The sequence below is a fragment of the Myotis nattereri genome (assembly GCF_964212035.1).
Source record: "Myotis nattereri genome assembly, chromosome: 6".
NCBI classification, from domain to species: Eukaryota; Metazoa; Chordata; class Mammalia; order Chiroptera; family Vespertilionidae; genus Myotis; species Myotis nattereri.
The window spans coordinates 55115151-55134831 of record NC_138081.1 but is presented as its reverse complement, the minus strand read 5'-3'; the positions used below and the strand labels follow the sequence as shown (position 1 = coordinate 55134831).

The following is a 19681-nucleotide window of genomic DNA, read 5'->3' as shown; positions in this document are numbered from 1 at the left end:
TATGGAAATCCTCTTGGAGAGACCAGTATGGGAGTGGGGAAAGCGCTTTGGGGAAGGGAAGAAGTCAGGCAAGGATGCAATTTCATGTGTGCAGTCCCAGTTAGCCTGGAGGCAAAGTTGCGAGAGAGATGGGCTCTCACACTGCTGCACCTGTCTGTCATCAGTAATAGGCTATGGGAATGGAAATCTTTCAGGCACATACCACAACCTGGGTGAAGAGCCTCCCCCAGTCAGTTCTCTGAAGCCTGGAGGTGGAAGCCCTTAGTTGAAGCAAGCAGAGTACAGGTAGGGAAAGTCAGCTACGATAGTGAACCTAATAGTAATGATAATAAAAATTAGAGAATTGATACAGGGTTGTCAGATTATTAACTTAGCTAAATAAACACATACTAAAAAGGCAAACAAATGAAATATCAACATCATTTATTATCACCATCATCTCATAGTAAAATCTCAGTTTATACTGAGAAATTGTCAAAATCTCGAAAAAAGAACAGTTGGCAATTTTACACGTATATATGTGCATATATATATGTACATATATATATATATTTATTTTACATTTAGCCATGGAAGCCTCCATCATGTTTGGGAATTGCTGGATTATACTGCCTATTATTTTTTTAAATATATTTTATTGATTTTTTACAGAGAGGAAGGGAGAGAGATAGAGAGTTGGAAACATCGATGAGAGAGAAACGTCAATCAGCTGCCTCCTGCACATCTCCTACTGGGGATGTGCCCGCAACCCAGGTACATGCCCTTGACCGGAATCGAACCCGGGACCTTTCAGTCCACAGGCCGACGCTCTATCCACTGAGCCAAACCGGTTTCGGCTATACTGCCTATTATTAATTGAGCACCTGGTTTTATGCCATCCTTAGGAGGCAGTAACTGAGAATGTGAATTGGAGTAACTCAGGAGTTTGTTCGCAGAAAATGGACTTGTAGTCCCAGGACATTAAGAATTTAAAAGCAGCCTTTTCTCATTTCGTCCAGTTGCAATTCTTTGTTCAAAGAATGAAGTAGAAAAGTTAGAGTCTATAAGGTCTCAAAGTCTTCTGACTTCTTGCCTAGTGCCCTATTAAGGGGAAAGAAAATAAGGTAGTATAGAATATCCTGGTCCTGAGGATAAGATCTTAATGGGTGCTGGTGTAAGAGGCAGAAAATAGGCTAGCGCAAGGTTACACACTGGAAGAGAGATACACACTGGAAGAGAGATACAGAGGAGGAATAAAATGACTAATTGAGGTCAGTAAAAAACTGATGGGAATAAAGTTACTTGGGGATAAAATTTAGTGTTGTGGATCTCTTCTGTTTTTTTTGTTTGTTTTTATTTTATTTTTTTAGTATTAAAAGCATTTTAACCATATAATAGTGAAGTTAAGAAAGCAAGGAGAAATCTGAACAATAAAGATTTAATTTAAAATAAAAAAAATAAAAAAGGAAGAAAAAAAAAAAGAAAGCAAGGAGAAAGAAAGTGGCTGTTGTGCAGAGAATGTACTGCCGAAAGGAGTTGCTTAATGAAGCAACGATTTCACTTATTGGTAATGGGCTGATCTCATTGACTTTGTGGGCCAACAAGCATGATTTTGCCATTTAAGTCAGAGTTGACCAGACCCTTTACTGGTTGATTCTTTTTAAAGCAGCTGCCAGTTTATTAGTTCCAATTAGAGATGGGCTGGGAGGCAAGGAGTGAGTAGGTACACCCATCAGAATACTATTCCTTTTTCCTTTTTGTGTTCCTGTCCTTTCCATCGCTTTCACTTGCACCTGGTGAAATAGAAGAGCCTTGGCAAGAGAACTTTCTTTGTGCTGGCTACTAGATATGCTTATTAACCAGGAGAACGTTTGGTTATAGGGAAGCTGTTTGCATTTATATGCCTGGCTTCCAACCTGAATACATAGAAACTTGCTTTCATGTGTTTCTACTGATCAACAACTCTCTTCCTCTTTAATCTACCTGCTGCTTCCAGTGAACCCTAGAGAGACTTTCTCAGTGGGATCACAACAGGTCAGGAGTCACACAGGGTGGCTTGTTTCTTAATTTCCAACCACTGGACACATAGTAGGCATTTAGTGCAACCAACGGAAGGAGAAATAGGTGTGCTGGTGAAGAGAGTGCTGTTGGTTATCATCCCAGGGTTAAGTGCCCAGAATGCAGATTGAAGCAGAGCCTGAAAGGGATTCCAAGCTGAGTTCTGCATGTGTGTTACTATAGATATTTAAAATACTTACATAGAACATTAGATTTTGGCAGGTTTGTCCAGTAGATAAATATATTATGTGAGCATATATAGTAAGCATGTAAATGTACAGACTACAACGGTCACGACTTAAAGCAGTTAAATCATATCAATGCTGATTTAAAAAGTTGGTGCTTTCTCATAGAAAAGTGTATGTATGTATCTGTGTGCGCATTTGTACATTTGTTTACATTTGCTTGCTTGTTTTCACTAGCCTTCAAGATTCTGACTTGAGTTTTCTGGAATAAAAAAATACTGTTATATTCTTGTTTGATAAAATAGATACCTTTCTCTTTATAACTTTGAAATAATATATTCTAGTTCTATCAGGGAATTTTAAACAAAAATTCACTTTAATTCAGGTATTCCCAAATCAATTTCTATTTTGTCTTATAGTTAATTTTAATTTAATCAAATTGCCACAAACCTATAAAATAATTTTTCCATCTTTTAAATCATTTTTCTTTACTTTGTAGGTTATCAAGAAAGTTCAAAAAAATATATAAATAAACTAATGATACTTGAAAGTTTTTTTTATGTTTAGGTACAATTTTAAATATTTCTAAAAACTGATAGGCTATATTGTTCTACTTTCAGTATGCTATCATATTTATAATTTATGATATGTGTATAATTAAATACAGGATGGGGGCAAAAGTAGGTTTAGAGTTCATATGGAAAATAATCCAATAATTAATAATAATATAAGAATAAACTGTTTTGCATACTCACACTGTAAACCTATGTTTGCCTCACCCTGTATATAATGTTCGTGCTATATAGAAGCCAGAAGCAAGAATGGTGCTAAAATAACATTAACTCTCTGACATACTAGACATGTTAAGGAAGTCTTTTTAAATCATCATCTTTACATCCCTGTGACTATTTTGTAACTACCAATTTGTACTTCTTAATCCCTACACTTCTTTCTACCATATAGTATATGGCTCACTATGAAATTAGAGATTACTTTTAAATATAAATAATGATTTCATTGGTCATCGTTATATACTATTGGCATATGCTTCTTTGAAAGCAGTTCGTTGTCTATATTGAGAGACCTAAAAATATTCTTAATCTTTGACATAAAATAGTCAATATAGTCAGTAATATTGTGATAACTATGTATGGTGCCAGTAGGTACTAGGAATATCAGGGGGAACACTGTGTAAAGTATAGGATTATCTAAGTACTTTGCTGTGCACCTGAAACTAATATAAAATAATATTGAATGCCCTAACTGGTTTGGCTCAGTGGATAGAGCGTCAGCCTGTGGACTCAAGGGTCCCAGGTTCGATTCCGGTCAAGGGCATGTACCTTGGTTGTGGGCACATCCCCAATGGGGGGGCGGGTGTGCAGGAGGCAGCTGATTGATGTTTCTCTCTCATCGATGTTTCTAACTCTCTATCTCTCTCCCTTCTTCTCTGTAAAAAATCAATAAAATATATATTTTAAAAAAATATTGAAAATAAACTATAATTGAAAAATAAAATTTAAAAAATTATTTTTATTTTTTATTTTTTTTAATATATTTTATTGAGTTTTCACAGAGAGGAAAGGAGAGAGATAGAGAGTTAGAAACATCGATGAGAGAGAAACATCGACCAGCTGCCTCCTGCACATTCCCCACTGGGGATGTGCCTGCAACCAAGGTACATGCCCTTGAACGGAATCGAACCCGGGACCTTTCAGTCCACAGGCCGACGCTCTATCCGCTGAGCCAAACTGGTTTTGGCTAAAAAAAAAAATTATTTTTAAATGTTAAAAAGTAAAGCATCATTTCACATTGTCTATTCTACAAGATAGATAGAGAAGACTAGTACATTATTACTAGTTTAATCTTCACCCAAGGATATTTTTCCATTGATTTTCAGAGAGAGTGTAAAGGAGGGGGGAAGGAGGAAAGAGAGAGAGAGAGAGAGAAGAGAAAGAGAAACATTGATTTGAGAGAGACACATCAATTGGTTGCCTCTTGCACGTGCCCTGACCCCTATAGGGGATGGAAGGAGGTGAGGGATCAAACCTGCAACCCAAGGTTGTGCCCTTGACTAGGAATCTAACACTGTTCTTCCCTGTGCAGGCTAAGGCTCTAACCACTTAGCTTACCAGCCTGGGCTATTTTTTTTTTTCATTTAAATTTTATTTTTCAGTTACATTTTACATTTAATATTATTTTGTATTAGTTTCAGGTGTACAGCATAGTGGTTAGATGATCATTTACTTTATAAAGTGTTTCCCCCATATTTCTAATGCCACATGGCACCATACATAGTTACTACAATATTGCTGACTATATTCCCGATGTTGTATTTTATATCCACATGACTATTTTGATTAATACATTATTAAAATAGCATATTTCTGTTCGAATCACTGCTTTCTTTAAGCTTATATTTGTGATTTTTATAATGTAATTTACATTATACTGCAAATCAAGCTATACATGAAGAACATGCTCATGTATTTATTGCAGAGGACCTGGCAGAGGTGATTTCTGTATTAAATTTTCAGTCTTTCTATTAAGCCTTATAAAAACTCACTGAAGCTAAAAACTAGGCTGGTTTAGTCCACATGTACTGTGAACCAGTACAGGCAATTATTTCAGATTCCTGAGTGGTCCTTATTTCTTGGACATGAGTTGTTCCTCCAGCATCATCTGATACCATTTTACAGTAGCAAGAAAAAGATGCGTAAAACCAAAGTTTGAATTTTCTCATGCGTTCCACCATTTACCTCACGATTCTTGGAAATACACTGTCCAGAAGTAGGAATACATTTTCCCACCAACGTGGTTTTAAATGTTTAATACTTCTGTCCCCTTGTACCTATATGGCTCGCTCTGTTTAACCCCGGAGATTTACAGTAGAGTGTTCAAATAATTGCATTGTTAAGAACCCTCAAGATTTTTGCAGTTAACATTTAGGAGCATGTCTTAGGTCTAGACTGGCATTCCAAACTTGCTTTCCTACCTTGTCACAGGAAGAAGAAAATGCCTAGCCTGCTTTCCTTTTCTCTTTAAATCTGCCACAACCAGCTCTGTTCCTTAGAATTCTTCCCCTGCCTCTCAACACTGGTTATAGAGCGGGAACTATCTCTGGATACAAATGTTGTTTCTGAATACAAATAGTAACAGGTTCTTTATGTTTGATGGGTTTATTACTAATTTTCAGTAAAGAATCAACAAAACTAGCAAATATGGGGGCTTACAAAGCTTCTAGAAACTGCAAAAGTTCCTATTGTTATGATTAGTGTCATCTTTGCTAAAATCCCCATTGAGGTTCTGTCTTAAGCTTTTATTCTTAAAGTTAGAAATTACCATATTCGCCCTTCTTGCTCCCATCATGGCCTGAAGACCGTCAAAATTCCTGTATGTGGATGACTTCTGTAGATTTCTCCCCTAAGTTTCATATTTTTTTCTCTATTTCAATTTCCTAAACATCTTTCCATAATCAGTTTTTACTTAGATCTAATAGGTCATTTCCTTAAATGAACAGGCAATATACCAAAGGGGAAAATCCTCATATGATTAATAAGCGTATAAAACAGTTTATTAGGTAATACAGAGCTATTTCTCTATGAAAGTAGAGATTATTTTTAAACATAAATAATGACTTCATTGGTCATTGTTATATACTATTGGCATATGCTTCTTTGAAAGCAGTTTGTTGTATATATTGAGAGACTTAAAAAGATTGTTAGTCTTTGACATAAAATCTGTGTTAAAAAATTCTGCTACCTAAAGTAAATTAGAAATAAAGGAAAGGTGTTTATTGAAGTATTTTGTTCTATATTTCTAATTTTCTTTGATATATTAGAAAACAATATTAGAGAAATGGTTACATATGACATAAATATGAAAATATTATACTAGTATATACTTAATGATGATATGTTATAAGAAATCTTTAAGTAATTTTGGAAAATAGTTTTATAAGAAGACTTATGTGCTGTAATACTTTCAAAACTAAAGATAAATTTTAAAAAACCAGAAGACTTATATGAAGAGATAGAATAGGAGTTGGGCCTTGAAAAATAGGATAACCTGTAGGTTGGGTATTTCACTGGGGGTAGACAACATGAGTAAAGACACAAAGTTGGAAATAAGTTTATTTTCCGGAAAGTAATGATTAATCTAGCAGTAAAGAAGGGGTTCATTTGGGAGAAATCGGAGAAAATGTTATTCATCGTTATGTGTTAGATACTTGCTAAGTACTGTGGGTATAAGTGTGACTAAAAGAAAAATTAAGAATTTAGGTAAAGGCACTCTGTACCTGCCTACACCAAAAATTATAGCTAGTTTAGTAGGATATTGTATCATAGAGGGCTCTGTGGGTTTTACCAAGAAGTTTGCATTTTATACCTTAAGCCAGTGGTCCTCAGGGTGCCTGGTTACTCCACACTCCTCTATTTCCCCAACTCAAAATTTACAGCTAGTTTGAAGGATCTATAAAAATAAATGTGTAATATGCAAATCGACTGAACAGCCGAACAGTGAAACAACCGTCGGATGACCTTCCAATTGATCAGTTGGGGGAGCCCCAAGATCGCCCCAAAGAGGGAGGCCCAGGCCACTGACCAGTGGGCTGTGGTGGGTGGGTGGGGCCTCCCTCTGCAGGGTGATCCATCTTGGAGCCCTGGCCAGGTGGGCAGAGCCTGCCTCTTTGGGGCGATTGATTGTGGGACTCCCAGACTGTGAGAGGGCACAGGCTGGGCTGAGAGCCCCCCCTCCTGAGTGCATGAATTTCGTGCACTGGGCCTCTAGTATTGTATAACCAATTTAGACTATATCCTTTCCAAACTGGTGGGTATTTCAGGTAATGGCAATTTAGAAGGACATATGTAAGACAATTTCATGAAAATTTAAAAAAACAATGAGTGGATAAAAATATCAAAGATAATGAAAGTTTTGATTTTGTATGATATTAGTAACAGAAATGGGAAAGCTGGAAAAGGAGACGTTTGTGAGGCAAGATGATCAGTTTAGTTTTCACAGTTGGTTGAAGACATGCACTCAGGAGAGCTTTATTTATCCTGTGTGCTTTATTCTTGCTTTGCTTTTTCTAGAAAAATGCATGTTGTTCTTCCTATACTTCTAACTACCTATTCCAATGTGAAATCTCCAAAAAAGACTTTCCAGGGAGTTGTAAAAGTAACTTAAGTAGTAAAAATATTTAAGCAATAAGGTCTATGGCATTTAGTTTTAAAGTTTTTTTTTCATGTACTGGAAACAGTACTTGTATTTGATTCTCTTCACCTTATTTAATGTCTTTGCTTCACACTGTAACATATTGGGCATGGGACCATAACCTTAAGGTAACAGTAAATCTCATTCTAAACTCTATTATAGGGAAGTTTCTTTCTTTAGCAGATGGGAGATTCTTTGGTCAGAGAGACCTACGAAGGTGAATGCTTCCCAGGCTCGCCAGTTTAAACCTTGTATTAAGCAGATAAATTTTCCCACAAATCTTATACGGCTGGAAGTAAATAGTTCTCTTCTGGATTATTACACTGAATTAGATGCAGTTGTATTGCATGGTTTGAAGGACAAGCCAGTACTTTCTCTCAAGACTTCACTTATTGACATGAATGATCTAGAAGATGATGACTATGAAGAAAATGATGATTGTGGAATGGACAATCTTAACAAAAAGCTTAGCAGCACTGCCCTCAGGGAAGGGCCAAATAATGGATATTTTGACAAACTACCTTATGAGGTAAGTCAAATTTATTCAGTAGCAATATTGCAAATAACACAATAATTTTTTAAAGTTTAGGTATTAATATTTATTTTGCTAGATACTAGAGAAATAGAAGTATTGGTAAGGTGTACATAACCTGATGTATATTTTGATTTTGAAAAAACTAGACAAAATTATGTTGAGTAATTTCACCACTTTGGTTTTGGATTGACTTTAATAATTTTGGATAGACTATTAAAAATACTTTGTTATATCACTGATTAAAAATAAGCAAACTACATAAACCAGCAATAAATTATACTCCACTACAATTCATAATTATACAATATAAATATGGACAATATGTGCTTAACTTTATACCAGTTAAGTTAAAGATGATTTGCAATTAAAAATAAGAGGACTAATAAGATTGTAAGAGGAATGCTTATTCTATGTAATAGTGCAAAGTTTCTCCAAGTGTCATTTATTTTTCTATACCAACCCTATTCTGTATCCTCTAACTAGCTATAATTTTTGGTCTGGGCAGGTACAGTATGCCTTTACCTAAAGTCTTGTTTTCTGTGTGTCTCTATAAGGGCATTTCTGCAGTGTATTTAACATCCCTGGCTCCCAGGAATCAAATGCCAGTAGCACACCCTCTTGGGGTGGGACTAGGGCCTGGCATTTCGGTCCCCAGCTGAGAACTGCTGTGTGTGGTTAAAAATAATATAATAAAAAAATTTAAAGAAAAAATTATAACCACAAATTTTAACCAGTTCAGACTACCTCCCAAATTGGTGGGTATTTCAGGTTTCATTGTAATGACACAAGTAGCTTAACTTGTGTAGAACAATAAGATAGCCTCTTGAATGCTTCTCAGTAACTATAATGCCTGTGTAACATTTTATAATTAAAATGCTATTTTACAGTTACTTCCTGAGAAGTAGCTAAAGTTTCCACATAAAAGGTGAATTAAAGGGTCCAAGATAATTCAGTCCATAAGCTATGGGACCAGGATCCAACCAGGCCTTCTAGGTCAAGCTTTGTGTTATGGGAAGGAAGCTTCACAGATTGGACAAGACCCTCTGGCCCTAAATGGGACTGGGAAGATGAAGGGAGAGTTGAGGTGGGGAAGGAGAGGAGTGTGGGATAGCGACAGTGTTGTTCCCCAGGGCTCCCAGGAGGATTTGTCCTGGCAGCAATGGAAGCAGTTCATCTGGAGGAAACGAAATCACTTCTTTGATTGTTACCCATTTCCTAAAACTACAAAATAGAAATTTAAATTCAGCCCTAACCGGTTTGGCTCAGTGGATAGAGCGTCGGCCTGCGGACTGAAGGGTCCCAGGTTCGATTCCGTTCAACGGCATGTACCTTGGTTGTGGGCACATCCCCAGTAGGGGGTGTGCGGGAGGCAGCTGATTGATGTTTCTCTCTCATTGATGTTTCTAACTCTCTATTCCCTCTCCCTTCTTCTCTGTAGAAAATCAATAAAATATAAAAAATAAATAAATAAATTCAGCAAATCTGTTTTAAACAGTTCATTGAATTTTATGCAGACCTAACAAAATGCTTGACACATAGTATTTAAATGAATAAGTGAGAGGAAGTTCAGAGAGAAGGGAAAGAATGCACAGAGGTAAGAAGTGAAAGTGTGTGACCTTGTTTGGGAACTCCAGCATTTCAGTATGGCTGGATCAGGATTAGACAGCAGAAGCTATAAGAGATGAAATTGGATGCAGGCTCAGGGCTGCCTCCCTGCAGAACTCCACAGGACACCATTCCCATCGAAGACAGTGATTGGGACATCCTAGCCTTGGCCGTGTCCAGCCTACTCTGCTGTATCATAGAGAGCACTGTGGGTTTTACCAAGAGGTTTGCATTTTCTCCCTTCAGCCAGGGGTCCTCAGAGTGCCCTGTTATTCCAGTACACAGCAACATCAGTTGTGGAAGTCATTCACACTCACTTTCTTGTATTCTTTTGTAGTCTTCATGGGCTTCTTTTTTTTTTTTGAGTGGGAGAGAAAGGAGAAAGTGTAGAATGCTAACTAACATTCCAGGAATTATCTTTACTATGCAGACATTTTTGCATATGCTTTGGCCCACAATTAGATAATTGCCCAGGAGTTCAGCATCATGTAAACTTTGTGTTTCATATGTGTCATGACATAAAAAAGATTGTGGACATTTTCTGTAGTCAGTAGGAAACATTGAAGGTTTTATTTATTTTTAAAAGGGGAATAACAAAATGAGATTTCTGTCTTAGATTACTCTGTTGGTAAATGAAGAATAGACCAAAAGGGGATCAGGGACACCAGTTAGGAAGGTGCTGCAGTAATCTGGGCAAGAAATTATGAAGCCTTGGGTATTGAAAGTTTCAGAAAGGAGATGAGTGGGAGAAGTACTCCAGAGATATAGAAGGTAGAAATCAAAGGTAACTAGTGAATGTGGAGATGAAACAGAACAACAGAGGGACTTTAAGTTTCTGGTTGAAATGACTCAGTGGGTGAACGTGCATTAATCACGAAACAGTGGGTGAAGGTGGGAAGGACATTCTGACTTTGAGGTGCCTGTGATTCATCAAAGCAGGCTTTTCGGGTTGGGGACAATAGTTTGAAACTCAGGAGGAAGGTCTGATTTTATATTTGAGTGATTCTACTCAAGAGAGGGGAGGGGCACCATCCTATATAATAAAAGCCTAATATGCTAAGTGTCTGGTCATCCGTCTGGTCGGCCATTCAACCAATCACAGCGTAATATGCTAATGATATGCTAAGGCTGCTCAACTGCTCTGACCACAAGGGGGCAGTCGACTGGTTGACTAGTCACTATGACGTGCACTGGCCACCAGGGGGCAGACACTCCGGGTGGTAGGTTAGCTTGATGCTGGGGTCTGGCTGATTGGGACTGAGCAAGACAGGTCGGACATGCCATGGAGCCCTTCTGTGGTCCCTCCCCATCTGGCCAACCTCCTGCATTCCTCCCCAGCCCCAGTTGTGCACTGGTGGGGTTCCTAGGCCTGGCCTGCACCCTCTTGCAATCCAGGACCCCTTGGGGGATGTTGAAGAGCTGGTTTCAGCCTGATCCCGGAGGCCAGGCTGAGGGACCCCACTGGTGCACAAATTTCATGCACCGGGCCTCTAATAATAGATAAAATTGACCAGTGAAATTCTGTAAAGTGTGAATAAAGGACCAAGAATAGAATTCTGGGATACTAACATCTAAGAATCACATAGAGGAAGACAAGTCAAGACTTTGGAAATATGAGATTGTCTTTAAAACAAAATGCTAGGAAGCTAAGTATAGAAAACAAGTGCCCACAGACTTTGGCTGTTGAGGGGTCTTTGATAATCCTTTACCATGATCAGTTCAATGGAGCCATGCCATAGGGTGAGAATGAGAAAACCTTACCATATTTGGTTAAGGCATCAAGGAGGGAGGAAGGAGCAGAGACAAAAAGTCCCAAGTCTCTACGTTTAAATAGAAAAATAGTTGTGTTAATATACTGTAACTGTGGGCTGTAACATGGGTAAGACTGTCCACCAATAATGACTAATACTGGCATGCTGACTAACACTCCACCCTTTTGTGTTACACTCAAAAAAGGGCATATCAATATGAGGGAGTGTATGTAGTTATGGGTATATCTCTTCTAACTTACCTTTTAAAGGGAGAGAAGATAGGTGAGTGGTATCGTAAAGGATGCAGCAGAGAGAAAGTTTCCATTTGTGATGCAGGTTGGGAGAGCTTTCAGCGTGTTTATATGCTGAAAGGAAGGAGTAATAGAGAGGGAAAGCTTTCCAAACATGCAGGGGGTTTAATCGAAACTACAAAGTCAGGTAGAGGAAACCCGGAGATAGAAGCAGTAGTCCTTAAGGTCATTAATTAGCCATGATGAAAGCAGCGTGCCATGTACAGAGGGAATGATCTCATGGTGAATAAAAAGAGAAGCTCTTTAAAAAAAATGTTACTCAAATTATTTAAAGGTAATGCAAATTATTTCAAGGGGGAGAATCACATTTAAATATGTCAAGTGATCTAATGTTTTTATAGTTGAAAATAATTGTATTATGAGTAGAGTGGGTTTGAGGGCAGATAAATTGTGTTTTGGGAGTCCTTCCCAACACATAATGTCTTACATTCACTGTGGTATCAAATGGTACTTTATGCCAGCACACTCCAATGTAAAAGCACATTTTGACAGACACTAGATTAGTAATGATTAATGGATGTTGTCTTGTAGACCTGAAACCTGTTATCTTTTATTTAATCAAAATCCAAAAGTGTTTTTTCACATGTCACATGTCAATGTCATAGTCTCAGTGACTTTCCATTATTCTTTTTCTATTCTGATATTTGCTTAAAATGTAATATTAATTGTCATAGAGTGTTTTCACATAGTACACATCTTTTAATATTGGTGACTTTTGTTTGGAACAATGCCAGAAATTGCTGAGAGTTATTTAAATTACAAATCATCTGGAAAAAGTAAATTATGTATCCTCTGATACAGGGATATACTTAACTTTTTTTTTTTTTTCACTGTGAGTGATTTTATTATTTATTTATTTATTTATTTATTATTGCTTAAAGTAATACAAAGGGTATTACATATGTGTCCATTCCCCCCCCCCCCAGGGATATACTTAACTTTTAATGCCTCTGTGCTAACTGCTTAAAAATTATACTGAATTAACTTTTAATACTGTGGTTAAAACAAATTTTTAATTCATTTTACAAATATTTAAGGTCCTACAGTTGCAGCTCAGGTAGCTCATAAGTTCTTTCAAACATTTAAGAAACAGATAAATCTGTATTATTTCAGCTCTTTTATAACATAAAGAAAAATAAAAGTTTCACTGTTTTTAATGAAGCCAGTTTAACACTATGGCACATAAAAAGAAAACTGTAGACTATGTGGTCATCCCTCAGTATCCCCTGGGGATTGGTTCCAGCCCCCAGCCCACCCCTCCATACCAAAATCCTCAGATGCTCAAGTCTCTTATATAAAACTAGTGGCCCGGTGCATGAAATTCGTGCACATTAAAAGGGAATTAGCCCTAACCGATTTGGCTCAGTAGATAAAGCGTCGGCCTGTGGACTGAAGGGTCCCAGGTTCGATTCCGGTCAAGGGCATGTACCTTGGTTGCAGGCATATCCCCAGTAGGAGGTGTGCAGGAGGCAGCTGATGGAAGTTTCTCTCTCATCTATGTTTCTCTCTATCCCTCTCCCTTCCTCTCTGTAAAAAACTAAAATAAATCAATAAAATATATTTTTTTAAAAAGGGAATTAATTAGAGGAAATATTTTAATATTGCTATTTGCCCTTCTTCTATAATAGAAGTGTCAGAGATGAAAGAAAATTAGTAAAATGTATATGAAAATCTCCCTCCTGTCAGAGTCTGGGTGTGCCACAGGACCTAGAGTCAAGTCCCCACCCACCACCTGCACGTGCTTCAAAAACACAGGAGACCCAGACCCGGCAGGCCCCACCCCCATCAAGCCCATCCGGGTGGGGGGCGCAGCCTCAGGTTCCCTGGCCTAGTGCCAGGGCAGGGGGTGCGGCCTGAGGTCCCCCATCAAGCCCTGTCGGGCAGGGGGCGTGGCCTAAGGTCCCCTAGCCCGGCACTGGGGTGGGTGACGCAGCCTGATGTCTCCCGTCCTGGTGCCAGGACAGGGGGCACGGCCTGAGGTCCCTCACTCTGTCCAGGCACCATGCAGCCTCAGGTCCCTGCTGTCTGGTCATGATATTACGGTGTCCGGGCTACTTTGCATATACCTCTATTATATAGGTAGATGACATAGTATTTGCATGTAACCTAAACACACCCTCTTATATATTTTAAATTATCTCTAGGTTACTTTTCCCCTTGGAGAGTATTATGCTAAGTGAAATAAGCCAGTCAGAGAAAGACCTGTCTGTCTTTTCACCTAATTTGCCTCTCACCCTTTAAAGCTGAACCTTCCTGATACAAGTCCTCTTTCATTTTGTGGTGAGGCCCCTGTCTTGTGTTAGGCTCTAGTGCAGGGTTGGGCAAACTTTTTGACTCGAGGGCCACAATGGGTTCTTAAACTGGACCGGAGGGCCGGAACAAAAGCATGGATGGAGTGTTTGTGTGAACTAATATAAATTCAAAGTAAACATCATTGCATAAAAGGGTACGGTCTTTTTTTTTTTTTTTTTTAGTTTTATTCATTTCAAACGGACCGGATTCGGCCCGCGGGCCGTAGTTTGCCCACGGCTGCTAGTGGCAGCCTGTGCTTCTCTCTGTCAAAGCTATTGAAACATGTCACTGTATTTATCAGTCCCCACTGGACTTTGAAAACTTTGAAAGTGGGAACTCTTTTCTCTCTATCATCCGTGTTTGATGTATAGTAGATGTTTAGTAAATATTGAATCTATAAAAATTTGTATTTTTCAACAGATTTCCAAAATACATCTTTGCATTATAAAAAAAATTAGTCGACTTGAGCTGAGTGTACTTTGAACATTTTGAAATGTAATTAAGTCTTAAGTAGGTATGGTTTCTTCTGTTTTGGCTAATTCAGTTCAATGTTGATCTTTTTAGTATGTGAAAATAGTGTTATAAAATACATGATACTGTTGTTCTCTTTTTCATTCTTGATAATATTTGTTTCTCTGTTTTATGTAGCTCATTCAACTGATTCTGAATCATCTTACACTACCAGACCTGTGCAGATTAGCACAGACTTGCAAACTGCTGAACCAGCATTGCTACGATCCTCTCCAGTACATCCACCTCAATCTGCAGCCTTACTGGGCAAAACTCAATGACACCTCCCTGGAGTTTCTACAGGCTCGCTGCACTCTCGTCCAGTGGCTTAACTTATCTTGGACTGGCAATAGGGGCTTCATCTCTGTTGCAGGATTCAGCAGGTTAGTGCCAAGTTGTTGAGATTATTTCACCAGCAGGCTGTACTTATTATGTAGTAGTTTCCACAATTAAGTTTGAAATCATATACTTTACAGAAATAAAAAAGAAATACATTTTGTCCATCATCCTGTTCAGAATGCTTCTGCTTATAAAAGCGAATGAGTTTCACCTTTTCAGCTACACTTCATGATTATAGGAAGGGAAACTATGCCCTTTACCTCATATTTTTAAAATCCCAAATAACTTTAACAGAGTTCCTTTTTTTTCTTTCTCATATTTCCAGCACAGATGATTAACACATTTAAAAAACTATTTCTAAATCAAAATCCACCTCTCTAATGTGATTTGTCAGAAATGGAAAACAATTTATTATAGAACATTTTTAATTAAATCTTAATTACATGTGCAATACATCACCCAAATTTAGAAGCACATTTAAACTAATTATGTTGAAAATGCAATTGCATTCTAACGAGGCGACCACACTTGCAGACCTGCCCAGGTGTTTCTGCTCCTTTCTATTTAAGCATTTAGTTTCTTTGCTATTAAATGTCACCTGTTAAACATGGTAAAGCTTGCGTAAGTGCATATTCATTTAGTAATGCCATGGTAATTTTTCTTATGGTACAAATAGGTGTTTTTCTCTTAACCTTGATGATGGTTATTCTCAGAGTGTGCTACAATCTAATCCCATCATTTCATTAAGCTAAATAATGAACAAGTAGAAACTTTGGGAAAACTACCCATTATTTTTTATTAATGAATACTCTCCTACCCTGTTTTTCGAAGTTAATAATGAACTTCAGTTCTCCCGACACACATCCCTAGTGGCCACATTCTTGAACAGTGGTTTATGAATTAAAAATTTATATATTGAGCCTTATTTCCCCTTGACTTACATTATAAAAATAAGCATGAAGTTCCATAAAATAAAATATTTGATACCATTATATTCACATACAATAATAATGTTTTAAATACTAAAAGTGTGTTCAAATGCTAATATTGATAGTTTATGCAATGAAGTGAAAAATTTACACAATCATTTAATAGCTTATTAACACATGTTGAAACCATGGATGTACTGACTGCCTGTCTTTTCTGCCATAAATAGAGCCAGGGAAAGGGGTTCTTTGATAAAATATTATGGTATTGTGGGTCAGAGATTCTAAAGACTTTATAACATGCTATGTACACAAAATTCTTTTTCATTAGGAGGAAATATCTGTAGTAGAAAAATAAAGCATTTTTTTTTAGCAGTGTGCTTTCGGTGAATTTTTTTAAGTTGCTAGACAATGACAAGTATTTAGTGGAACATTCTGTAGTCCTTTCTACTCACCCTTGCCCAAACACACACACTTCATTCACAAATTTTCCTTTCTGTTAATAGAATCAAGAAGAACTGAAGCTATTGATGATTATGGGTATTTAGAGCATACACTATGGATTATAAATCAACAAACTGAGAGCAGATAGAACAGTTGGTGTCAGTAAGCATTATTTTGCATTATAAGGACCTTCCTGGTATTTTAAATAGACATTAAAGGAAACATTGGTAGTGAATGGCTAAACTCCAGCTTCTTTGGCAAAATGTTGCCTATAAAAATGTTACAATGAGTAAAAGGTAAAGGTAATATTAAATCAGTTTTTAAAAACTCTCTGTAATTCATTCTGATGCATGAGCAGGAACATAAGTTGTGAGAAGAAAACTTAGGAATGCTTTTTTAAAAATTTTAGACTCATAATGACTAAAGATCTTCTTTTACAAGGTTAAAGCTCCAGTCTACTTTCTCACCAGCAATTTCTGTTTCATTTTCAATCCAGCCATGTTAGTTGCTGTGGGGCTGTTTGAATAATCACAAAAGTACACATACATAAATTTAAGTTTTCCATATTTTACTGGTTTTCAGCCAGTAAAACCATAAATCTTGATGGCATTCCTTTAAGCATAGTCATTGTTCCCATAAGAAAAAAAATGTTTAAATAACAGGGAGGGGATCTTTCTGGGGGTGCGGAAGATGCTGGAGTTTTGCCTCCTGATTGCTGTTGGCCCCCATGACTTGACTGCTGAATTGATAGTCATTATGGCTTGTAGGCAGCATTCCCAGAATAAACAATAAATATTCATGGCTTGATTATTAATGAATAACCTATGAATAAGTATGGCCTATTTGTGCTCATTACTGTGAAGAAGACTTATTTATAATACTTTAAAGACAAAAGTACATTTTTAGACTAGAGACCAATGATGATGAGCTGCTATTTTAGCAAGTCTTTGGGAAAAGTTTGATACAGTTTATTTTTGTTGCCTAAAAACCTAATCTTCACAAGTTGGAACTGTTTAACTGGATTTTAAAGAATTTTTTAGGAATTCATATTATTCAAAATAGCAGGGAAATAGGTTAAATTGGAATAACAAGAATTTAAAACTTTTAATCAGTTATTAAAATCCTGTACTAGCTACAGATTTATGATTTGCAATTTCAAGTACTGCTTATGCATATTATTATTCATAAAAATCACATATATTATAATTCTACTTTTCTTTTATAATACAGTTCCCTAAAGTCTTGGCTATTCCTTAATCATATCATTCTGATGTTCAAAAGCCTAGGTACTGTTTTTCTTCAAATAGTTACCCAAACTGATCACCTTGATCTCCACCTCAGTTAGGCAGAGATTTTTACCCTAACCCTCCACTTGTTTCCCTCAGAAACATTCTTGAACACTTTCTAGATTCAAGAACTTTATTAGATGTTTGACACAGAGCTACAGTTTTATGGGATAAAGAACTTACTGTCTGTTTACGTATTATTTTATTCAATTGCTTGCCTGTACTTCAAACAGTTGTCTCTTTTTGATTGTCAATATCTAGAGATTAGAGATTACTTATTGACTTTCTTCTACTATTACCAGATAATACCATACACAGTTAGGCAGGAAGTCTTGTTTTTAATGGCTTTATTTTGGACCAGATGTAATAAATAATGTTCCAAGTTATTTGAGATTAAAAATGATCTTAAATGTGCTATTTTATAAAACTCCATAAGGGTCAGCTAACAAAGCATAAGATTAGGAATCAGGGGCGATGGATATTTGTAGCTAATTCTCCCCTTACCTTTCGATATCAGGAGGATTGTGGGGATTAGTGCCTTTTATTTTGTGATGAGTAAACTCAGATTAAATCATTCATTCATGTGATGTTAATTATTTTAGGATGCAAGTTACAATTTAGTAAATTACTTCTTAGGTGTTTACATTACTCTGGACAAATTAATTCACCTCATAAGGATAAGCAATTTATTTCTCTCTCCAGAGACTCCTTTTCTTTTAGCAGGAGACCTAGTTTGGGATTGTTTATCTGAACCTAGGTCTTCTCATAATACCTTCAAATCAAGAAATACTTCATGAGAATTCATAACCTGGAATGGATAGACTGTAGGAGTTAAGGAAGCTGTAGTTCTCTGTTTAGGTGACCAATATCACAATTGAGATGAATAAATAGAGGATCAAGACAAAAACATTATGTAATTATCCATTAAAATAAGATGTACATGAGCAGCATTAAGGAAGCAAATGAGTTATATTCAGCTAATTAATTGGGTCTGCTGCTACTTCTGCCTTCTCGGAATGGACATGTTCTGAAAAAGTAGGTAATGTAGATCTTGTAAATTTAGGAAGAGTGACTGGGGATGTTGACCAAATAATCTGCTCAGAGTAAAAATATGCACTAAAGGAAAAGAGAGACATAAAGGCAGTATAGGCATGGCTATTATTGTGCTTTCAAATCCTGTCATTCATTACATCAGTTTGGCAAGTTTTCTAGTCTCTTTATAGTTGGCTTTCTGGTGATTGGCTTGATGTTACTGTAAATTCTTTAGAGGGAAAAGTTCAATAATGAGAGCTAGGAGAAAAGGGATGTTAAAGCATCCCAAATCCAATATGAAAAAGAGTTGTAGAACAAAGTGCTTTGTTTTCTAAATAATGAAGACCTTTAAGAGATAAGATGCTTAAACATTTTAATTTTAAGAGAGTTAATATACTCATTTAACTTCTGTGACCTGCAGTTAATTTCAGAAGTATCAAATCAAAATGGGATATTGTTAGTTCTCTGAAACTTTATGTCCGTTTATTTCTAGATTGCTAGTTTATAAATAACTGGAGGCCCAGTGCATGAAATTCATGCACTGGAGGGGGGTCCCTCAGCCTGGCCTGCCCCCCTCTCACAGTACGGGAGTCCTCAGGGGTGGGAGGCGACGTCCCCATCACACCTCTGCTGCTGCACTGCCGGCAGCGCAAGCCTCGGCCAGCCCTGGTTACCTGAGTCTCGGGCCAGCCTTGGGCCCTCGGGCGGCTCTGGGCAGCTGGGCAGCCACCATCCAAGGCTTGCCTGTGCCTCGGGCCGGCCCTGGGTGGCTGGGGGATTGAGGGGACTGAGGTTCTCCAGAGGCAGGCGCATGAGGCAGGCCCGGCCTTGTCGCGTGCCTGCTGCCCCGGCGGGGCTGAGGGGACTGGGCGCCGCCATCTTGTGGCTGTGGGCGCTGCCATCTTTGAGGATGTGGCAGTAATTAGCATATTCCCTCCTTTTTGGCTGTGGGTGCCGCCATCTTTGTGATGGCATGAGAGTCAATTAGCATATTCCCTCTTTATTAGATAGGATGAAGAACTACCCAAAACTAAGTATAACTCAAAAAAAGGTAAAAATGCTAATTTTGCCATATTCCTTGGGAGTAATTTGACCCTATTGAGGGAAAAATACCCCGAATTCGTAGAACTTTGTCTATCCAAGCATAGGGGGAACTTAAATTCTTCAAGTGAATTTTCATAATTGGAAGATTCATTTAACAGTTCTGATCAAATAAATTT

At 37.5% G+C, this 19681-nt stretch overlaps 1 protein-coding gene across 2 annotated transcripts in view; it reads left to right on the top strand.

Moving 5' to 3' along the window:
* Positions 1 to 19681, top strand: part of FBXL4 (F-box and leucine rich repeat protein 4) — a 65455-nt gene that overhangs the window by 18747 nt on the left and 27027 nt on the right. Inside the window, exons 4-5 of one of the 2 annotated variants that reach the window (XM_081094092.1) lie at positions 7614 to 7959; positions 14573 to 14817. In XM_081094092.1, coding sequence (XP_080950218.1) covers positions 7614 to 7959; positions 14573 to 14817 — 591 coding nt within the window. Of the gene's footprint in view, positions 1 to 7610; positions 7960 to 14572; positions 14818 to 19681 lie in introns of both variants that reach the window. The other variant, XM_081094093.1, reaches the window with a different exon arrangement.